The sequence below is a fragment of the Xenopus tropicalis genome, chromosome 5, assembly GCF_000004195.4.
Source record: "Xenopus tropicalis strain Nigerian chromosome 5, UCB_Xtro_10.0, whole genome shotgun sequence".
NCBI classification, from domain to species: Eukaryota; Metazoa; Chordata; class Amphibia; order Anura; family Pipidae; genus Xenopus; species Xenopus tropicalis.
The window spans coordinates 67,136,502-67,152,936 of NC_030681.2; the positions used below are offsets into that span (position 1 = coordinate 67,136,502).

At 36.9% G+C, this 16,435-nt stretch overlaps 1 protein-coding gene across 1 annotated transcript in view; it reads left to right on the plus strand.

The window, feature by feature from the left end:
- Nucleotides 1–7,847: 7,847 nt before the first annotated feature.
- hey2 (hes related family bHLH transcription factor with YRPW motif 2) overlaps nt 7,848–16,435 on the plus strand; it is a 28,056-nt gene continuing 19,468 nt past the window's right edge. Inside the window, exons 1-2 of the mRNA XM_002935996.5 lie at nt 7,848–8,155; nt 12,928–13,006. Of these exons, the coding sequence (XP_002936042.2) occupies nt 7,896–8,155; nt 12,928–13,006 (339 nt within the window). The 5' untranslated portion in view covers nt 7,848–7,895. The remainder of the gene's footprint in view (nt 8,156–12,927; nt 13,007–16,435) is intronic.

Here is a 16,435-nt window from a genome sequence, read left to right on the forward strand (position 1 = left end):
GTCCCTTTAAAATATTTTAAAGAATAATTTGGAATAACTTTTCTTTTGTCACATAGCAGCCCATCAGCCAGCACATCATGAAGGAATATTAGCTGATGCCTTTGGTTGGCAGATTTGTATCAAGGTACTGTATGTAGAAGAAAATTTTCCAAATTTTCCAATTAGTAACTATGGGACAGGATCAAAACCTGATTTGTTATGCATACACCCTTCCAGTCAAATGATGCACACTATCAGTGCCTCACAAACTGTAGAGCTGCCCTCTCTATGGGGGTCATAGAGATTCCTATGTGGACCCAGCATGAAGGGCAGTTATGTGAGATTTGGGGAGAATGTCTTATATTTACAGCTCTTCATACTCCTCCGAGCACACTTTGAAAGTCAGTAAGGGAGAGATTTGGAATGAGATAACCATGTGCTACTTCACATTATATCCATCATTACATCAAAGGAGCAGTTAGGAAGTAACAAAAACAGATGCCAAATAATAAATAAATATATTCTTTTTATACATTATTCATATGTGCCAAGTATTGCCTGAAAGGGACTTAAAGAACACATAAGTTGTTACAGTTCTCAGCCAATCCCAGCAATCAAAACTAATAAAGCTGGTGGGATAGGATGAGGGTTCTAAGTGGTTCTCTTTTCCTGATTTAAGTAAAATTTGTGAGCTGTGTTTAAATAGAAAATAAATTGTGCTGGAATGACATTGCTATATATTTATCATTATCTGATGTTAGCGAAAGTAGATTAAAAAAACTTGTTGTATTAATTGTTCTCTTCTATACTAAACAGTGCAGCTTAGTGTTTAAATTATTTGTTTTTTTTCTTTTTTTTTTTATTCGTACATCTGACAATTGGCAGTCTAGCTGAAAAAGAATCCGGCTGACCATAAGCCACATTTGGGAAAATGAATCCAATACAAGTATATGCAACTCTTTTTGAGATTCCCAGTGCACTCTCAGCAACAGCTTGCCCCTCATTCCCCAAATCCTTAGGGTAGAAATTAGTAGATGGGGAATCCTGCCTCTTTAGGAACAAATTCCTTAATACTAAGAGGCAACAGTCCTTTTTCACAAACAACTGCTACCTAAAAGATGCTTTTATTTCCTTAGAACAGCTCCAGTTGCTCTCCTTTCTTTTAGAGGAGAGCAGAGGACCTACTCTTTCAGACCACACCTTTTAATTACAGGTGAGACTAAACAGATCTCACACCTGAGCAAAGGGCTGCCATCAGAAATCACGGGGCCCCTCACAACCAAATTTTTTGGGCCCCCCTCCTCCCATGCCCTGCCCCCCAATGCTCCCTCCCATTAGTACAAAGGACACACAGACATTGGTAACCAGGGCCTCCTAAAACATTGGTAGCCAGGGCCCCCCCTAAAACATTGGTAGCCAGGGCCCCCCAGCATCCTCCAGCTCCCCCCCCAGCATGCTCCAGCTCCCCCCTCAGCATCCTCCAGCTCCCCCCCCAGAGTCCTTCCCAGCATCCTCCAGCTCCCCCCTCAAGCATTCAGCTCCCACCAGAATCCTCCAGCTCCCCCCCAGCAACCTCCTGTGGCACCCCGCTGCATCTGCACCGCTCACCCCCATTGTCCTCCTGTGGCTCCCCCAGCATCCTTCAGCTCCACCCCCAGTGACTTCCTCCAACTGCCCCCCCCAGAGACTTCTTCCTGCTCCCCCCCAGTGACTTCCTCCAGCTCCCCTCAGCTTCCCCCATGCCTTCGACTTCCTCCAGCTCCCCCCACCCCAGCGACTTCCTACGGCTCCCCTCAGCTTCCCCCCACCCCAGCGACTTCCTCCAGCCCCCCCAGCGACTTCCTCCAGCTCCCCTCAGCTTCCCATCACCCCAGCAACTTCCTCCAGCTCCCCCCCTCCCAGCGACTTCCTCCGGCACCCCTCAGCTTCCCCCCTATCCCAGCGACTTCCTCCAGCTCTACCCCCCCCCCAGTGACTTCCTCCAGCTCCCCCCCCCCCGCCTCCCAGTGACTTCCTCCGGCTCCCCTCAGCTTCCCCCCTACCCCAGCGACTTCCTCCGGCACCCCTGCGGCTTTCTCCGGCATCCTCCAGCTCCCCCACCAGCGACTGCCACCATCTGCATCCTCAAATTTCATGCTGGCCACCAATGGCAGGGCCCGTAGTCCTTTAAAGGGGGCCCGAGCTAAAAAAAAACTGTATCACGTAGCACGGTTCCCTGCTTCATATATATATATATATATATATATATATATATCCTATAAGAAAAATGAGTTCCATATATTTCCTTTTGGTGCTAAAACCATATATATATATATATGATTATATATATTAGGAAAATATTTAAGGCTACCCTAAATGGTACCTTAAAGGAAAACCTAACACAGACACGATGTGAGTTCAATTTGAAATGAAAGTTACATTTGAAAATAGGGGTACCGTATAATTGGTTCATCAAGCTATTCTTTTACTTAACCCCCACCACAAGATCAAAAACACCTTCTGTACACCCCAAGTGGCAGGTAATAAGGTTCTTATACAAAGTGATTGACAATAAAATTCTGGACCACCCCTGTAAACATGACTAAAAGATGGCATACAGAAGTTATAGCTGCATTTACTTCTATATAAATATGCTATCTGGGACAAATTAGTAGAACAGTACTCAAAAAGTCAATATTTTTTAACAGACTGCAGACTACTCATGTTGTTTTAAACACTTTAGGGCACATGTCCACAAAGTACAGTTTTAAGCACAATCATTTGTTCTATTTGTGCAAAACATCAATTTTTGTTGTTTCTATGGCATCCATTTGAAGGCAAAATAAGATAATACACTTTTAAGGCATTGCTAATATAATTAGCATTTGAATTCAAAGCATTTATTTGCATTTGCATTCATAAAATGATGAGGGCCAGACTTTTAGGGCTCTTAAACATGAGTGTACCCCTGAATTACATCAAGATGCATTTCACCTGTTTTCGGCACTTACCTGCTCCACAATGAATACAATCAGATAGCAAATACAGGGCTGAGTTAACGCCTGCATTTCCCTGCGCCGGACACATGAAAGATTGCGTGTGCAAGAATTCTTAAATATTCCTGTCTCCACTTGACCTCCTCTTGACCCATTTTGTTAAACATAGCACTTACATTGCTCTCTTCTCATAACAACATTTTTAAAAATGCATTTAAAATAGGTGTACAAATATTTAAAAGATTTCAGAAATTATAGAAATAACATTTTAAAGCATTACAGCACTTCTATTTTTACTATGTGAACTTCCATTAAAGAACTTTAAAATTGCATATGGCCTGCATAATAAACTAACTGGGGAATGTATTCCATAAGATTGCCAGATGAGCTGATCTGGGCCTGATTTGGCCACCAATGTATTGGGCCAAATTGGGCTGATCCAATCCGATATGAATTCAGATGAGGCAGGAAGGGGAATACAGCATTAGTCAATGTAAATTATTTATAAACCTAAATATAAAATTTGGCATAAGGAAAAGGAGGAACAGGCTCAACTTCTGTTGCAAAAACGACTTTGGGGAAGTTTAGGGAAAGTCTTAATAATGTGGGATTTTAATCACCCACATATTGACTGCAGCAATAATACTGCCACCAATGTCTAACATTGTTGAGGACCCCATCAAAAATAATAATAATCCAATCACTCTCTTATAATTCAAAATGAATAACAAATGTAGTATCACTTGAACACCGGGTTTATAGCCACCATTCATTGAATGTTATAAAAAATAAATATGCAATGGGTCAACAAAATGTAAAAATTTTAGGAGGGCAAACTTTAACACCTTAAAATTATAACTATAATGTGTAGATTGGAATATAAAGGTTTTAGTGCAAAGCGGAAATAGTTGTTATATAATATGAAATAAACTGTTACAAACACAGTATATGAAATTTATGTTGGAGCACAAGACCCAGGGCCCTTGTTGTAAGGTGCCCAGGGAGACCAGGCACACCTCCTTACTTCTCTGCGCACTGGTCCCCTGGTCCTTTAGTGCATGACCATATATATGTAATGATGCGCAGTGTCACCATCACCATTTGGCACAATTTTTTTTAAAACTTTAAAAGCAATCCCTGGCCTATTTCATTTACAAGCAGATTCTATTGCTACAGTTCCTGCCCAATTCTTGTTTACTGTTCTGATCTCCTGATTGACTAATAGTAAGCACCATGGTGTTTTTAGGAACTGATCATATTAAACAAATGTAATTGCTATTTATATTTTAGTAAGTAGAAACTTTAGTAGTGGGGTGCAGTGCATGTGGTCAATTTGGATTTTGCCAAAGCTTTAGTGCCTCAAATGCATTTTCTTTCCAAACTAACACATGTTGGACTTGGTTTTGCTGTTTGCACATGAATAGAACCTGCCAAAAGGATTGTGTACAAAGGGTGGTTGTCAATGGTACTTTATTTTTGTGTAGGTCCGTTTGCATTAAATTTGTTCATTAATTACATGCAGGAGGGCATCAAAAGTAATCTATCTGTGTTTCAGTAACACAAAACTATGTAGGCCAATTTAGTTTATCCAGGATGTATCATCCTTGCAGGGGGGTCTGGGCAAACTGGCAAATCAGACAGCTAAGTGGCAGATGAAATTGAGTGTTAATAAGTGTAAAGCTTTGAAATGTAAAAATATGCAAGCTTATACCCTTAATTATACTAAGTTAGGCAAATCCTTGATAGAAAAGAACATAAGGGTACTTGCCGATAATAAACCTGGCTGTAGTAAGAAAATGTAGTAAGAAACAGCAGGGTGGGCCAGCAATATATTGCCCTGCATTAAAAGGAGTATAGATTCATGTTGAGGCCCCATCTAAAATAATAATGTAGTTTTGGTCTTTACAAATTATTAAAATGGATATTAATAAAACAGAGAAAGTTAAAACATGGCAACTAAATTGATTTGAAAGTTTGATGGTCTTGATCAGTGATCCCCCAACCAGTGGTTTGTGAGCAACAAGCCCAGCCCCTTGGATGTTGCTCCCAGTGGCCTCAAAGCAGGTGCTATTTTTTAATTCCTGCATTGGAGGCAAGTTTTGGTTGCAAAAAAACCAGGTGCACTGCTGAACAGAGCCTCATTTAGACTGTCAGCCCATAAAGGAGCTACCAAATAGCCAATTACAGCCTTTATTTGGCGCCCTCAGGAATATTTTTCATGCTTGTGTTGCTCCCCAACTCTTTTTACATTTGAGTGTTGCTTACGGGTAAAAAGGTTGGGGATCCTTGGTCTTGGTTATAAGGAAATGCTGGCCCAGTTGGAGATGTTTACACTGAAGAAGAGGCATTTAAGAAGAGATATATTGTATATACACAATAATAAACTCTTTGATACTTTATTCAACAGTAGTTTATTCCAGTGGAGGCAGCAGAATCTACTAAAATTAGAAAAAAGTTTTATCTTAAAATGTGGGGAAGAGCAGTAAAGTTGTAGAATTCTATCCCTGAAGCAGTTGTACTGTACTAACAGATATACTGGATAATTTTTAGAAATTGTTGGATGCCTTTTATGAAAGTAAAATAAAAATACAGGGTTACATTTGATCCAGGGAAGGCATGCTGGTGAGGATGTAAATGGGTTGTTGCCTTTTGGGTAAACTAGCATTTAGGCAGATTTGCTAAGACAAAATGCTGGGTTTAAGGATTGATGCTCTGATTGCTGATAACTTCAACCCCAAAAAGCATTGATATTTTTTGTGTTCAGAGTAGTTTCTCTGGAAAACACTATTATCTTATATGGGTCATGGGTACCACAGCTGCCGTACAGTGCTAGGGTTTTAAATCCAAAAATGATGAAAACAGCAGCACTCCGGTAGTTTTGAAAAATGTGAATCTTTACTCAAGTGCCAAAGGCGCAACGTTTCGGGCTTCAATCCAGCCCTTTAAATCCAATTCTATTCTGGGCACTTTCTGTAAGCAGTATGTATGGTAGGGAACTTAAAGGAAGCAATCCTAAGTAAGTAAGAAATTAAGGAAAGGGTATCTAAACACTTAGATACAATAGCCACATAAAGCAGAAAATGCAAATAAAGAATTATAGAATGAATACAGAATCTAGACATAGGGGTTTTATGTTGGTTTTTCAAATAAATGAGTGTAAGACTCTAAAAATAGCCTTGTAAGGAACATTTTTACCAATCCTCACCTTTGCTTTTACTGAAGGATGGTTGTAAGCAGGATGCGTAATGGCTGACAGAAGAAATACTGCACACACTGAACAAAATAAAAACAGAAAAGATGTTACAGGAAGGAGACAGATATCTTCCTTCCATCCTCTTATACTTAGGTCAGTGATATCCCATCTATCCCTCGTTCACTTCCTGTTAAGGACAACAGACAAGCTACAATTTTGTTCACTAATAGATCCTTTTGGAACAATTCAGTAAAGTATTTCTAGAAATCTAGGGTATACATAAGGAAATTAATAATGAGCCAATAATGGAAAGAAAGCAGTGAAATGCTGTAATAAGGAATGTTTAAATAGCTACCTGAAAGCAGTTCTAACGTGTAGTGCTGGCTCCTTCTGAAAACTCAGAATAAGGCACAATGCACTGAGATGGCTGTTGGTTCAAGAATAAAATGTTAAATGGTAGAGTGAATTCTTTGCCATGTAAACAGTAAATTTAGAAATAAAAAGTACACCATAAAAGTCATGAAAGAGTCAGTAGGTGCATGGGCCAGCATGGTTTTGAAAGGCTTTTTTTTTTTTGCAGTAGTTATTTCCTTTTACAAAAGATGACAAGGTCTCATCTGGAATATGACGGTCTCCAGTGGTCAGAAGGGATATTAATAACATAGAGAAAGCTGAAGTTAAACAACTGTGTACTGTGTGGCTGTAAACCTGTCTCTTTAAAGTGGTAGTACTGGCTGATACATTAGATAGCTTCAAGAAAAGGCTGGATGCCTCTTAAGCAAGAGAGGGACATTTAAACATAGCACCTTGCACAAAGTTGATCCAATTGCCATCTTGGAGTCAGGAAAGCATTTTTCTCTATTCTATGTAAACTGGCTCAACTAGTATTTAGGCAGGTTTCATTTATGCAAAAAGGTTGGACTCGAAGGATGTGTATTTTTTTGCAAACTACTATTTGAATTATTAACATTTTTAGTTCTGAGGCTTTCGGGTTTTTAACTGCAATCTTTTTGCTGGAGTGTAATTACCCTAGCAACCAAGCAGTAGTTGTAATGGAAGATGAACTTAAGAGGTTCTGAAAAGAAAGACAACCAATAAAAAAGTATTTTTCAGCTGCATGCTGAAAACAAACTCGAACATGTCAAAAATAAAGCAGAGACAAAAAGGGGCTTATAATAGCTCTTTCTATAATATATTGCAAGTTAGGGGCGAACTTCCCCTTTAAGCAGTGGTTCCCAAGCTGGTGAGACTACAGGAAGTCTGCTCGGCTACAGCAGGTTGCCTCATCAGCATATTAGCTGAGTATGTTTTCCCACGCCTGTACAATTATGCTTTAATAATGCTAATATTTTCCTGCAGCAGCTCCTGTTTTGCCCGTCGGTGGGACCACGTTGAGTCACAGAAAAGTGAGTTTATAGGCTGGAATGTTGCTGTTACTAAAACTCAATACTTTAGAAACCCCCCGAAATGAAGCATTTACTTTAATGATCTGTTAAAAGTCACCATAAAAGGCAAAAAACATTTATTTCAATAATCTCCCTACAAGCAGAAAATGAGGAAGCGCAGTCAGTTTCCCATGGTAGTGATACAGTGCACATTCCGACACAACGCACTCTATCCTGCCTGCATGTGCGCTCAGTCTGGCGAGGGAGAGCCCTGCTGGGGAAGGGAAGGGCGCGCCTGGCAGGGGGCGTGGCCAGGGAGCTACAGGCTGGGATGTGCAGCGTGGGAAAGCATTGGGGGAACTGATGTTGCTGTTGTGTGATACAGGAGCCGGCTTTCGTTCTGCCAGTCCTGCTCACATCCACAGGGCACTTCTGTCTATCTATACTTTCCTCTTGTTCCCATCCGTGGGCATAGCACCGGCTCTTGTGATTCTCCAGAGGGATATAACTACTACTAATAACCTCACCATTTGCCTGGCAATGAAGAGACCTTGTGATGACACCAGCTCTGACAGTGACATAGATGAAACCATTGATGTAGGAAGTGAGAATAATTACTCTGGGTAAGTGTTGGAAACAGCACCTAGTTGGCAGCCTTAAAGTTTTAGAGCAGAATCTAAAAGCGCTATAGGAATTCTCTGTCGTACGAAGGTTGTGTTTCTAGCTGTCACTGAACTACAACTTCTAGCATTCCCGTTATCTGCATATCTAAGGCCCTGTATTTATTTTAGGAGCAGGTTGCTTTTTAAATAGTACTGGTGAGGGGAATATGAGTTCACTATAGAAGAAACCCCTTTCAAGGCACCATAATTGCACACTGTTTATACTTGCATTTGCTAGAGATAGAGAGATGTATCTAAATCAAAAGCAGTCCTCTTTCTGTTTTACTTGTATAGTTATTGTGGAATCCCTAGTGCAACAGGTACAAATCGTGTTTTGGAGCTGGGTTAGCTACTAGATTACTAGATTACTTCTGGTTATATAGTAGGAAATAAAATAAAACACACAAACCAAAAAATAAGCCATGCTCCAGAACTGATATATACTTTGCTTTATTAATGCTATTTTAGGAAGCATAACAATATGTTGACTCTTATAGCCTTGCACATAAATACAACTATGATAGGCTAAAAACGGAATAGATGGATTTTTATGTGTACTTTTTTCTGCCAAATTCTGCCTTGATTTGTGACCTGAGCATCACTTTCACTTTAGAGCTACCTAAAGAACATGAGATGTGTCTTTTTTAGATTCTAGTGTGGTTTATATAAATTACCCTGTTTAAAATTCGTCCACGTGCAATGTATAAATATGGGAAAGTTAAAAACATATAAACATATAAATAAATAAGAAATAACTTCAGTTCTGTTTTTCCATTGTTAATCTAGGCATTGCTATACAACAGTGTGAAGACAAATGCACAGTACAGTTTCATGGGAATAATGAGGGCATTTGAATTCCTGCACAGTGCTCTTTAATGCACATAGCTCTGTATCCAATATGTAAAGCTTGCAATCTGTTTTTTTTTTTAAATAAAAAAACAAAATTGTTATCCCAAAATTCATGAACCAAACTGAATCTCAGAAATGCAACCAATTTTTCACATGCTGAGTGACAGCCTCCCATCAAACATTATGCAAGGCTAACTTATCTGTAGAGCAGAAGTAAACTAATGTTTATATTTCTATGTGATATTCCTGAATAACAACACCTTACAGTCATTAAAGATGCAGTTGTCTGACCTTATGGGAATTATTGCTAGTACTCACTAAAGCACCAAAGTATTGTAATACAAGTAAGCCTTAGTAAAAAGCATTTATTCTTTTTTTAACTATAAAATTTACATTGAGAGAAGCTTATGGCTCAAGTAAATAATCTGCAAGCAGAATCTTTGTACAACAACATTATTTACATACAGTATATAGTTTAGACATGCTATGTAGCACTCTACAGAGAAAGTTCATAATTGGCATCAGTCACTGCACCAGAAGTGCTTGCAATCTATAGCAATCAAAGAACATGCCTGAACTGAACTATGACCAGTTTTACCTGGAATAATACAATGTACCTGTTAGCTTTTATATATTAAACTGATCCTAGCATCTTTCAGTGAACATTTTATAAATATCAGAGCCATAAGGCTGTCATTATACCCAGGAACGCTGGGCAATGTAGTTGCTGTTGAAGTTCTTCTCCAGAAGTAAAAATAGAAACATGATGATATGTTCACCCTGATGCCACTATGAATATTGCCATGTGTGGGGGTTTTTATTCCTTTTTACTGTACCTGCTTTCTGCTTCTACTTCCCATTGAGAGGCATGCAACATTAAATGAGTGTGACTTGCATGGCTCTCACTTTTAAATACGTTTCATCTGCTGAAAAAGAACATCTAACTTGTTTGATAAAGAGAACCAGCAAAGAGATTTTTCTAACACATTCAGTGAGGATCCATAATCAGAGACATGTTTGTCACCACTTAGACAGAGTAGTTAGTACTTTATTTATAATACCAGATTCTCACAATATTTTTCAATGCAACATGTGACATCTTGAAAGAAAAAAGTAATTTTAACAGTGTTTGGAAAATGTGTCTAAAAAATTGTGAAATCCATATAAATCATCAGTAAACTGGCTGTTATTTTATATATAAATAGTTTTTGTCATTGTTATGATTCCTGCCTGTCACAGGAGTGATAACATGCCTGGCAGTGATATCCAGGCTGTCACCTCATTTTGTATCCCAAGGAGTGTAAATTATGCCTAAATATGTGCACGCTCTACTCTGGCTTCATACCGTATTCAACTAATTGCATGTCAGGCAAAAAATGGATTGCAGGGTTACAATTTACTTTTAGCCAGTATGCTTTTGGTCATACATGGTACTGCCTGCAGGTGTCAATAGAATTACAATGTCCCCAAACCTGCAGGAAAAGATTTCAAAGAACTTGTCAACCTTATAATTCATTGATCTGTGAAAGGAAATGTTTTGACAGTTGCTTATATGCATGATGCTTCCAGAATTTTTACTCCAGAATTTGTGCTCTTTAAAAGAAGACAAAGAAAAGTAATTTTTAGGTATGTTAGCTAGCAAGCAGTAGTTCATGGTACTGAGTGACAGTGATACAACAGCTCTCATGCTTTTCAAGAGGGTACAGGTATGGCATCTACTATGTGGAATGCTTGAGTTCTTTTCATAACGGTTATTTTTTTATTGTAGGCTCACCATACTGCAAGTCAACCTTATATGATTGTTTTGTAGTTTCTGCAGCTTACTTGTGATACAGTACAAGTTACTGTTTTATTTTTACAGAGAAAACTGAATAATTAATTATTTTTTTAATTATTTTAATAAAATGAACTCTTTGGGAGATGGCCTTCCTGTAGTCAGATTTTTTGGATGTCAAATAAGGTTTTTAATTTCTGTATCAACAATGCCAGGTTAATAATTTAGAAAAAGATCAGAATGATGCTTTTAGAACACTTTCAAAGAGACAGTGCATTTGTATATAGTTGTGTGTATACTAGATTCTTTATCAGTAGTTTATGTTTTCCTGAACGGCTGAAACTAGTGGGAAAAGTTTTTTTACACCATAACCAATAAATGCAGCGTGGCCCAGAGTCACAATAGAGTGGTGACAATTCCTTCTTGTCCAGCACTCCAGAATTGTCAGTTATCTCTAAAATAAAAGTTTCTAGATCATTAAGAATGTTTGGTGTTTTGGTGTTAATCACTTAGGGAGAAATTTAACTTTTAAACCTGCTTTTAAGCGATTACACCAAAAATGAAATCAGTTCAGACCTGGACTTATAACGGAAAATTTAGTTTATTAAAAGACAGACAAAGACAAAAGACAGACAATTGATAGTTTTCACTGAACATGAACTGAAGCTTAACTGAGAATATTTTTCCGTTCCTGTGTTCTTTTCTCTTTAACAAAAAGTAGATAATTTTAACAACTTTAATTTGTTTAAACTCAGAACCAAAATACTTGGCTTCTTTGATTTTTTTTCTAATTTATATATATCTTGTCTCATTTTTAAAAATGTAAATATATACAAAAAAAAATCTGCAACTGCTATGTGATTACGGCCTTCTGGATTATATTGTGATTCATAGCTGATAAAACTGCCTAATGGAGGTACACACCTTCCCACCGTAATACCACTTGTTTACAGATTTATACCCATGTAGAGTACCAACCACCTTAAACCTTTCTTGTTTGTTACTTTAATAAGGGTTCCCACTTGAAATATGAGACTGTATCTCAACAACATGCCATTATTTGCAAAAATACAACTTAAGTACTAATACAACATATATTATTTGTGCCACCCATAAATATTATTGGACATTGCCCAAAGATGTGATCGCTACAATTTAAGGTCACCCGTATGCTGCACTTGAATGTTTATGTTATCTTTTATATTCATGCAAACATTTAAATTTAGTTTAAAAGTTAACTTAGGTTAAATGTAGGTGTATGCTTGAAAACAACTGTAAAAATCATATAACATTTTGCATTATAAAAACAGATTTTATTACAATTAACTTTCCCATATACATTTTTATATGTGAACTATAAAAAAAACAGTATAAAGTTGTCCTTTGCTGTTCCTTGCAATTCTGGTTCTGACTACATGTAATAATAATACAGTGTTGCAGCAGTCAGCTCCCATCCATCTAACATCCAGTCTAATATTCACAATGCATTTTTGAGTTTGAAAGATATTGTGTGAAATGCTCTTGGTTCGGGGAAGAACTGACTACTATGTAGTTTCCATGTTACATGTAGTCAGAGAAAGTGGTGCAGAGAATAACAAAGTAAAGAATTATACTACTTGCAACAGTAATAACACTTATTTACATATTAAAAGTAATATATATCTAAACAGGTTTGCTTTGCATATTTTTTCTGTAGTGCTGTGTTGACCATTTTTGCAGTGATACACTTGACTAATGTTATACAGTTATAATCAGCAGCTTCCCCCTTGTCCTCCCTTGGTGAATAATATGTCTAATAAGGACACTTATAACAGTTAATAACGGAGTATTCTTAATGAAAGTGCAGTAAAAATGTATGCAGAATGTCACCTTGGAATAAATATAAAATCCCAAAATGATGTATGCACCACAAGGTATAATGCTTTGCAGAATAATACAGAACGTGGTAAAGAACATGATGCTAACAGGTACCTGTACCTGCATTGTAAAAAAAATGTATATATCAACAGTATATGCAATGTGTATATCAGCAGTTGTCATTCGCATTTTCTGATGAATGACATCTAATTTCTGCTAAACTACTACTAATTTTTTTTTTTTTTTTTTACAGGCACAGTAGTGGATCTCTTATTCGATCCAATTCTCCAACAACAACCTCTCAGATCATGGCCAGGAAGAAACGTAGAGGGGTAGGATTCATATTTTTTAACAAATCTGAATATAACTGACTATGTGGAACCATCCAAATATTGAGGGAGTTTTTTTAATTTAGAAATGTTATCACTAGCACACATGTGGATTGCAGAGACATAATACATGATAATTTTCTTATTTTGTCATTCGTTTAAAAGTCAATACAATGTGCGATGACAGTTATATAAATTCTGCCTAAATCTGTTCTTGCCAGGATCCTTTAACCATTGGGCATGTTGTTTCTTAAAAGTAGCAAAAAAAAATATTTATGTGGCCTGGAAAAATTAGGGCGGCACTGAATGTGGCACAAATATAAATACATTTTTGAATGTATTTTCTAATATATTGTGTGATAAAAGTTTTCCTGAGGTGAATGCTGAATTAGACATTGAATTATAGATGATATACATCAGTTTCAGCTACAAACATTTTTTTTTTTTTGTGATCTTGGGATAATCTGTAAAAATTGTGTTTCACTAATATGCCATAGCAAACTTTTATGGAAGAAAATGAAAAGGGCAAAACGGCAAAGTGAAAGTCCAATAGTAGAAAATAAATGTAGTTCAGTGATTTGTTTCACCAGTGTTTTTTTAGAAAAAGGTAAAATCACTCCTAAAACTTCAGCATAACAGGCATTTTTGAACGCATTAATGCATTTGCCTCTTCTCTAATGCTAGAGTATTGATTAAGTGACGACAAGTAGGTTCTTACAAAGTTTGTTTTTATTCTCTTAGGGGCAGATTTACTAAAGATCTAAGATTTCTCATTTTTTCTATTTAAAATTCGAATACACTCGTTTCAACGAATGTCTGGCATTTACTAAAAAATGTGAAATGAAGAAGCACTGAATTTTCCTACTTGTCACATGAAAACTGCAACTTTTTCGAATTGTTGCACAAAAAACCAGCATCAAAAATCTGAAACCTGTAATGTTTCAAAAGAAGGATCCTCCAGGGAAGAGAAAGTACATCTGCCATTGACTTCTACATGATCTCAGCAGGTTTTAGCTGGCAAATTTCCAGATTTTTAGCCATTTGACGCATAGTAAATCTCGAAAATCTCAAAAAGTTTGAGACTTTTTTTGTGACTTTTAGCACTATAAAACCATTTGTGAATGGCCCACTTAATAAATGGAGATCAAAATTACAGACGGACCCCTTATCCAGAAGACCCTAGGTCGCAAGCATTCTGGTTAACAGATCCCATACCTGTATATCTTTTTTACCTAGTAGATGTGACTTAAAAAGGGCTCATATCCATCAAGGTCACCCTTCACAAATGTATTCAAGTTGTATCAAAAACATTGATATTACATTGATTAATACCAAATATTACATTTAAGGCTAAAATCCCTCCATTTTAGAGACATAGCAACGTTAGTTTTTCTGTCCACTGGCATGTGGCTCAATATATCATTTAAATGAGAAATGTTAGCAAAAGGGCAAAAAAAACCTGCTTATGCTCATATTTTTGTCAAAAGGTTGTGAATGTTACTATACTTATGCTTTAATTTACTAGGCTAACTTACTGATATCTTGTTGGAGCATTATGCTGTATATATATATTATTTTAAACCCATTTACTTTATGTAACTTACAGATGGAGACATGGTTTAAATGATATTTGCTAAATATATGCATGAACATCTGAGATCTCTCTATTTACTCTTTAGCCAGCTCACTTTATTTTTTGAGCATACAGGATTTTCCATTTAGAATTTTGTATGATTTGGTTGCCTGTATTTTTGCTCTATGCTGAGGCTAATGCCCACATAGCATTTTACTATTCCCTTGTGTTTGTACAATAAATTCCATGTGCAGGCATGACATTTTACATAGGGGGTGGGGCAGAAAGAAAGCATTTAACCCCTTTAACTTTTAAAACAAAAAAAGAAGAAAGCAAATCTTACAAAATGATAAAAGCAGAAGCCTGTATGCATGTGAAATGAGTTAGCAGCACCAAGAACGGAGAACTGCAAGAAACATTAAAATGCATGTCAAGTTTCAGTTAATTCTAATTGAAGACAAAACAATTCTACTGACTTAAATCAATGGTTAAATTAATTTTTAGTAAGCTTAAGGTACGGAGATCCAAATTACGGGAGGACCCCTTACCTGGAAAACCCCAGGTTTTGAGCATTCTAGATAACAGGTTCTATACCTGTACAATTATTTTTGGCATAATTGAAGCTCAAAATAAATTTGTAGGGGATGATTATCTTAATAAAATGAATTTTATGTAAAGGATTAATTCAAATGAACGTTTATCAGTAATAGGAGTTATCACAAATGATCACATCAGCTGTTCTTTTTTCCAACTGACATGGATTATTTGGTAGAATGTACTAAAATAGCAATCAAAAAATATATGAATTACTACCAACAGATCTAAATTAAATGGAGCCCTAGGCAAGGTACCTTACACTTGGCCCCAACCTTTAAAAAAATATAAAGAGAAAAATAAGATTATTCCATGCTATGAACAACAAAATATGTTTACCAATCCCACTGTGGCCACACCCCCACATACCATAACACCTTTCCATATTTGTAATGGCAGTGACAGAAGTGCACCAGAAGACAAAATGGCCCCCAGCATTTCATGACATATTGTGTCCCAAAGCATTCCATGACACACTAGGGCACTTGCATTTCATTCCATTAACCCCAAACTTGCCAGTAAAATCACTGCAGACATGGTTGTGAGAACTTCATTATCACCAAACTTGCTAGTAAGATCATTGCAAAAAAATGTCCATGAAAACTCCATTAACCCCAAACTTGCCATTAAGATAACTGTAGAAATGGGTAGATTGAAAGCAATACCTCACTCGAGCAAAATACCACAATCTTTTCTTCTTTTCCAACTTAATGCTGTTTGTTTCTCTGTCTCCTCTGTAAACTGTAACAAAAAATAAAAAGGCCATGTGTTCCACAGTGGAACTTTCACTTTCCATTCAGCACTTCCTAGATGTCACTGCAGTCCTCACAATTCTCCTCCCTCCTGACATTCTATAATTGTGTAGCCTGTGCATGGGCATGAGGTCCCACACAATTTTGGGGTTATTCAAAATTGTGCTATGATTGTGATTTCTAAGAGTGATATAATTGATATAATTTATATAGCGTTAGTAAAGTCTATTTTGCTTAACAACCATGATGAAAAAAATTGAAATTAATTCCTCTTTAATCTTTTGTTCTCTTTATAAGCATATATCTAACATCAAATTTTAGGTTCCTTTACATTTAGAAAACTATTTTCTAAACTAATTGGTGTTTCCAGGCTCAGATCCAACATTTAGGGGCCAATTTAAAGGAACAGTAACACTAAAAAATGAAAGAGCTTTAAAGTAATAAAAATATAATGCACTGTTGCCCTGCACTGGTAAAACTGGTGTGTTTGCTACAGTAACACTACTATAATTT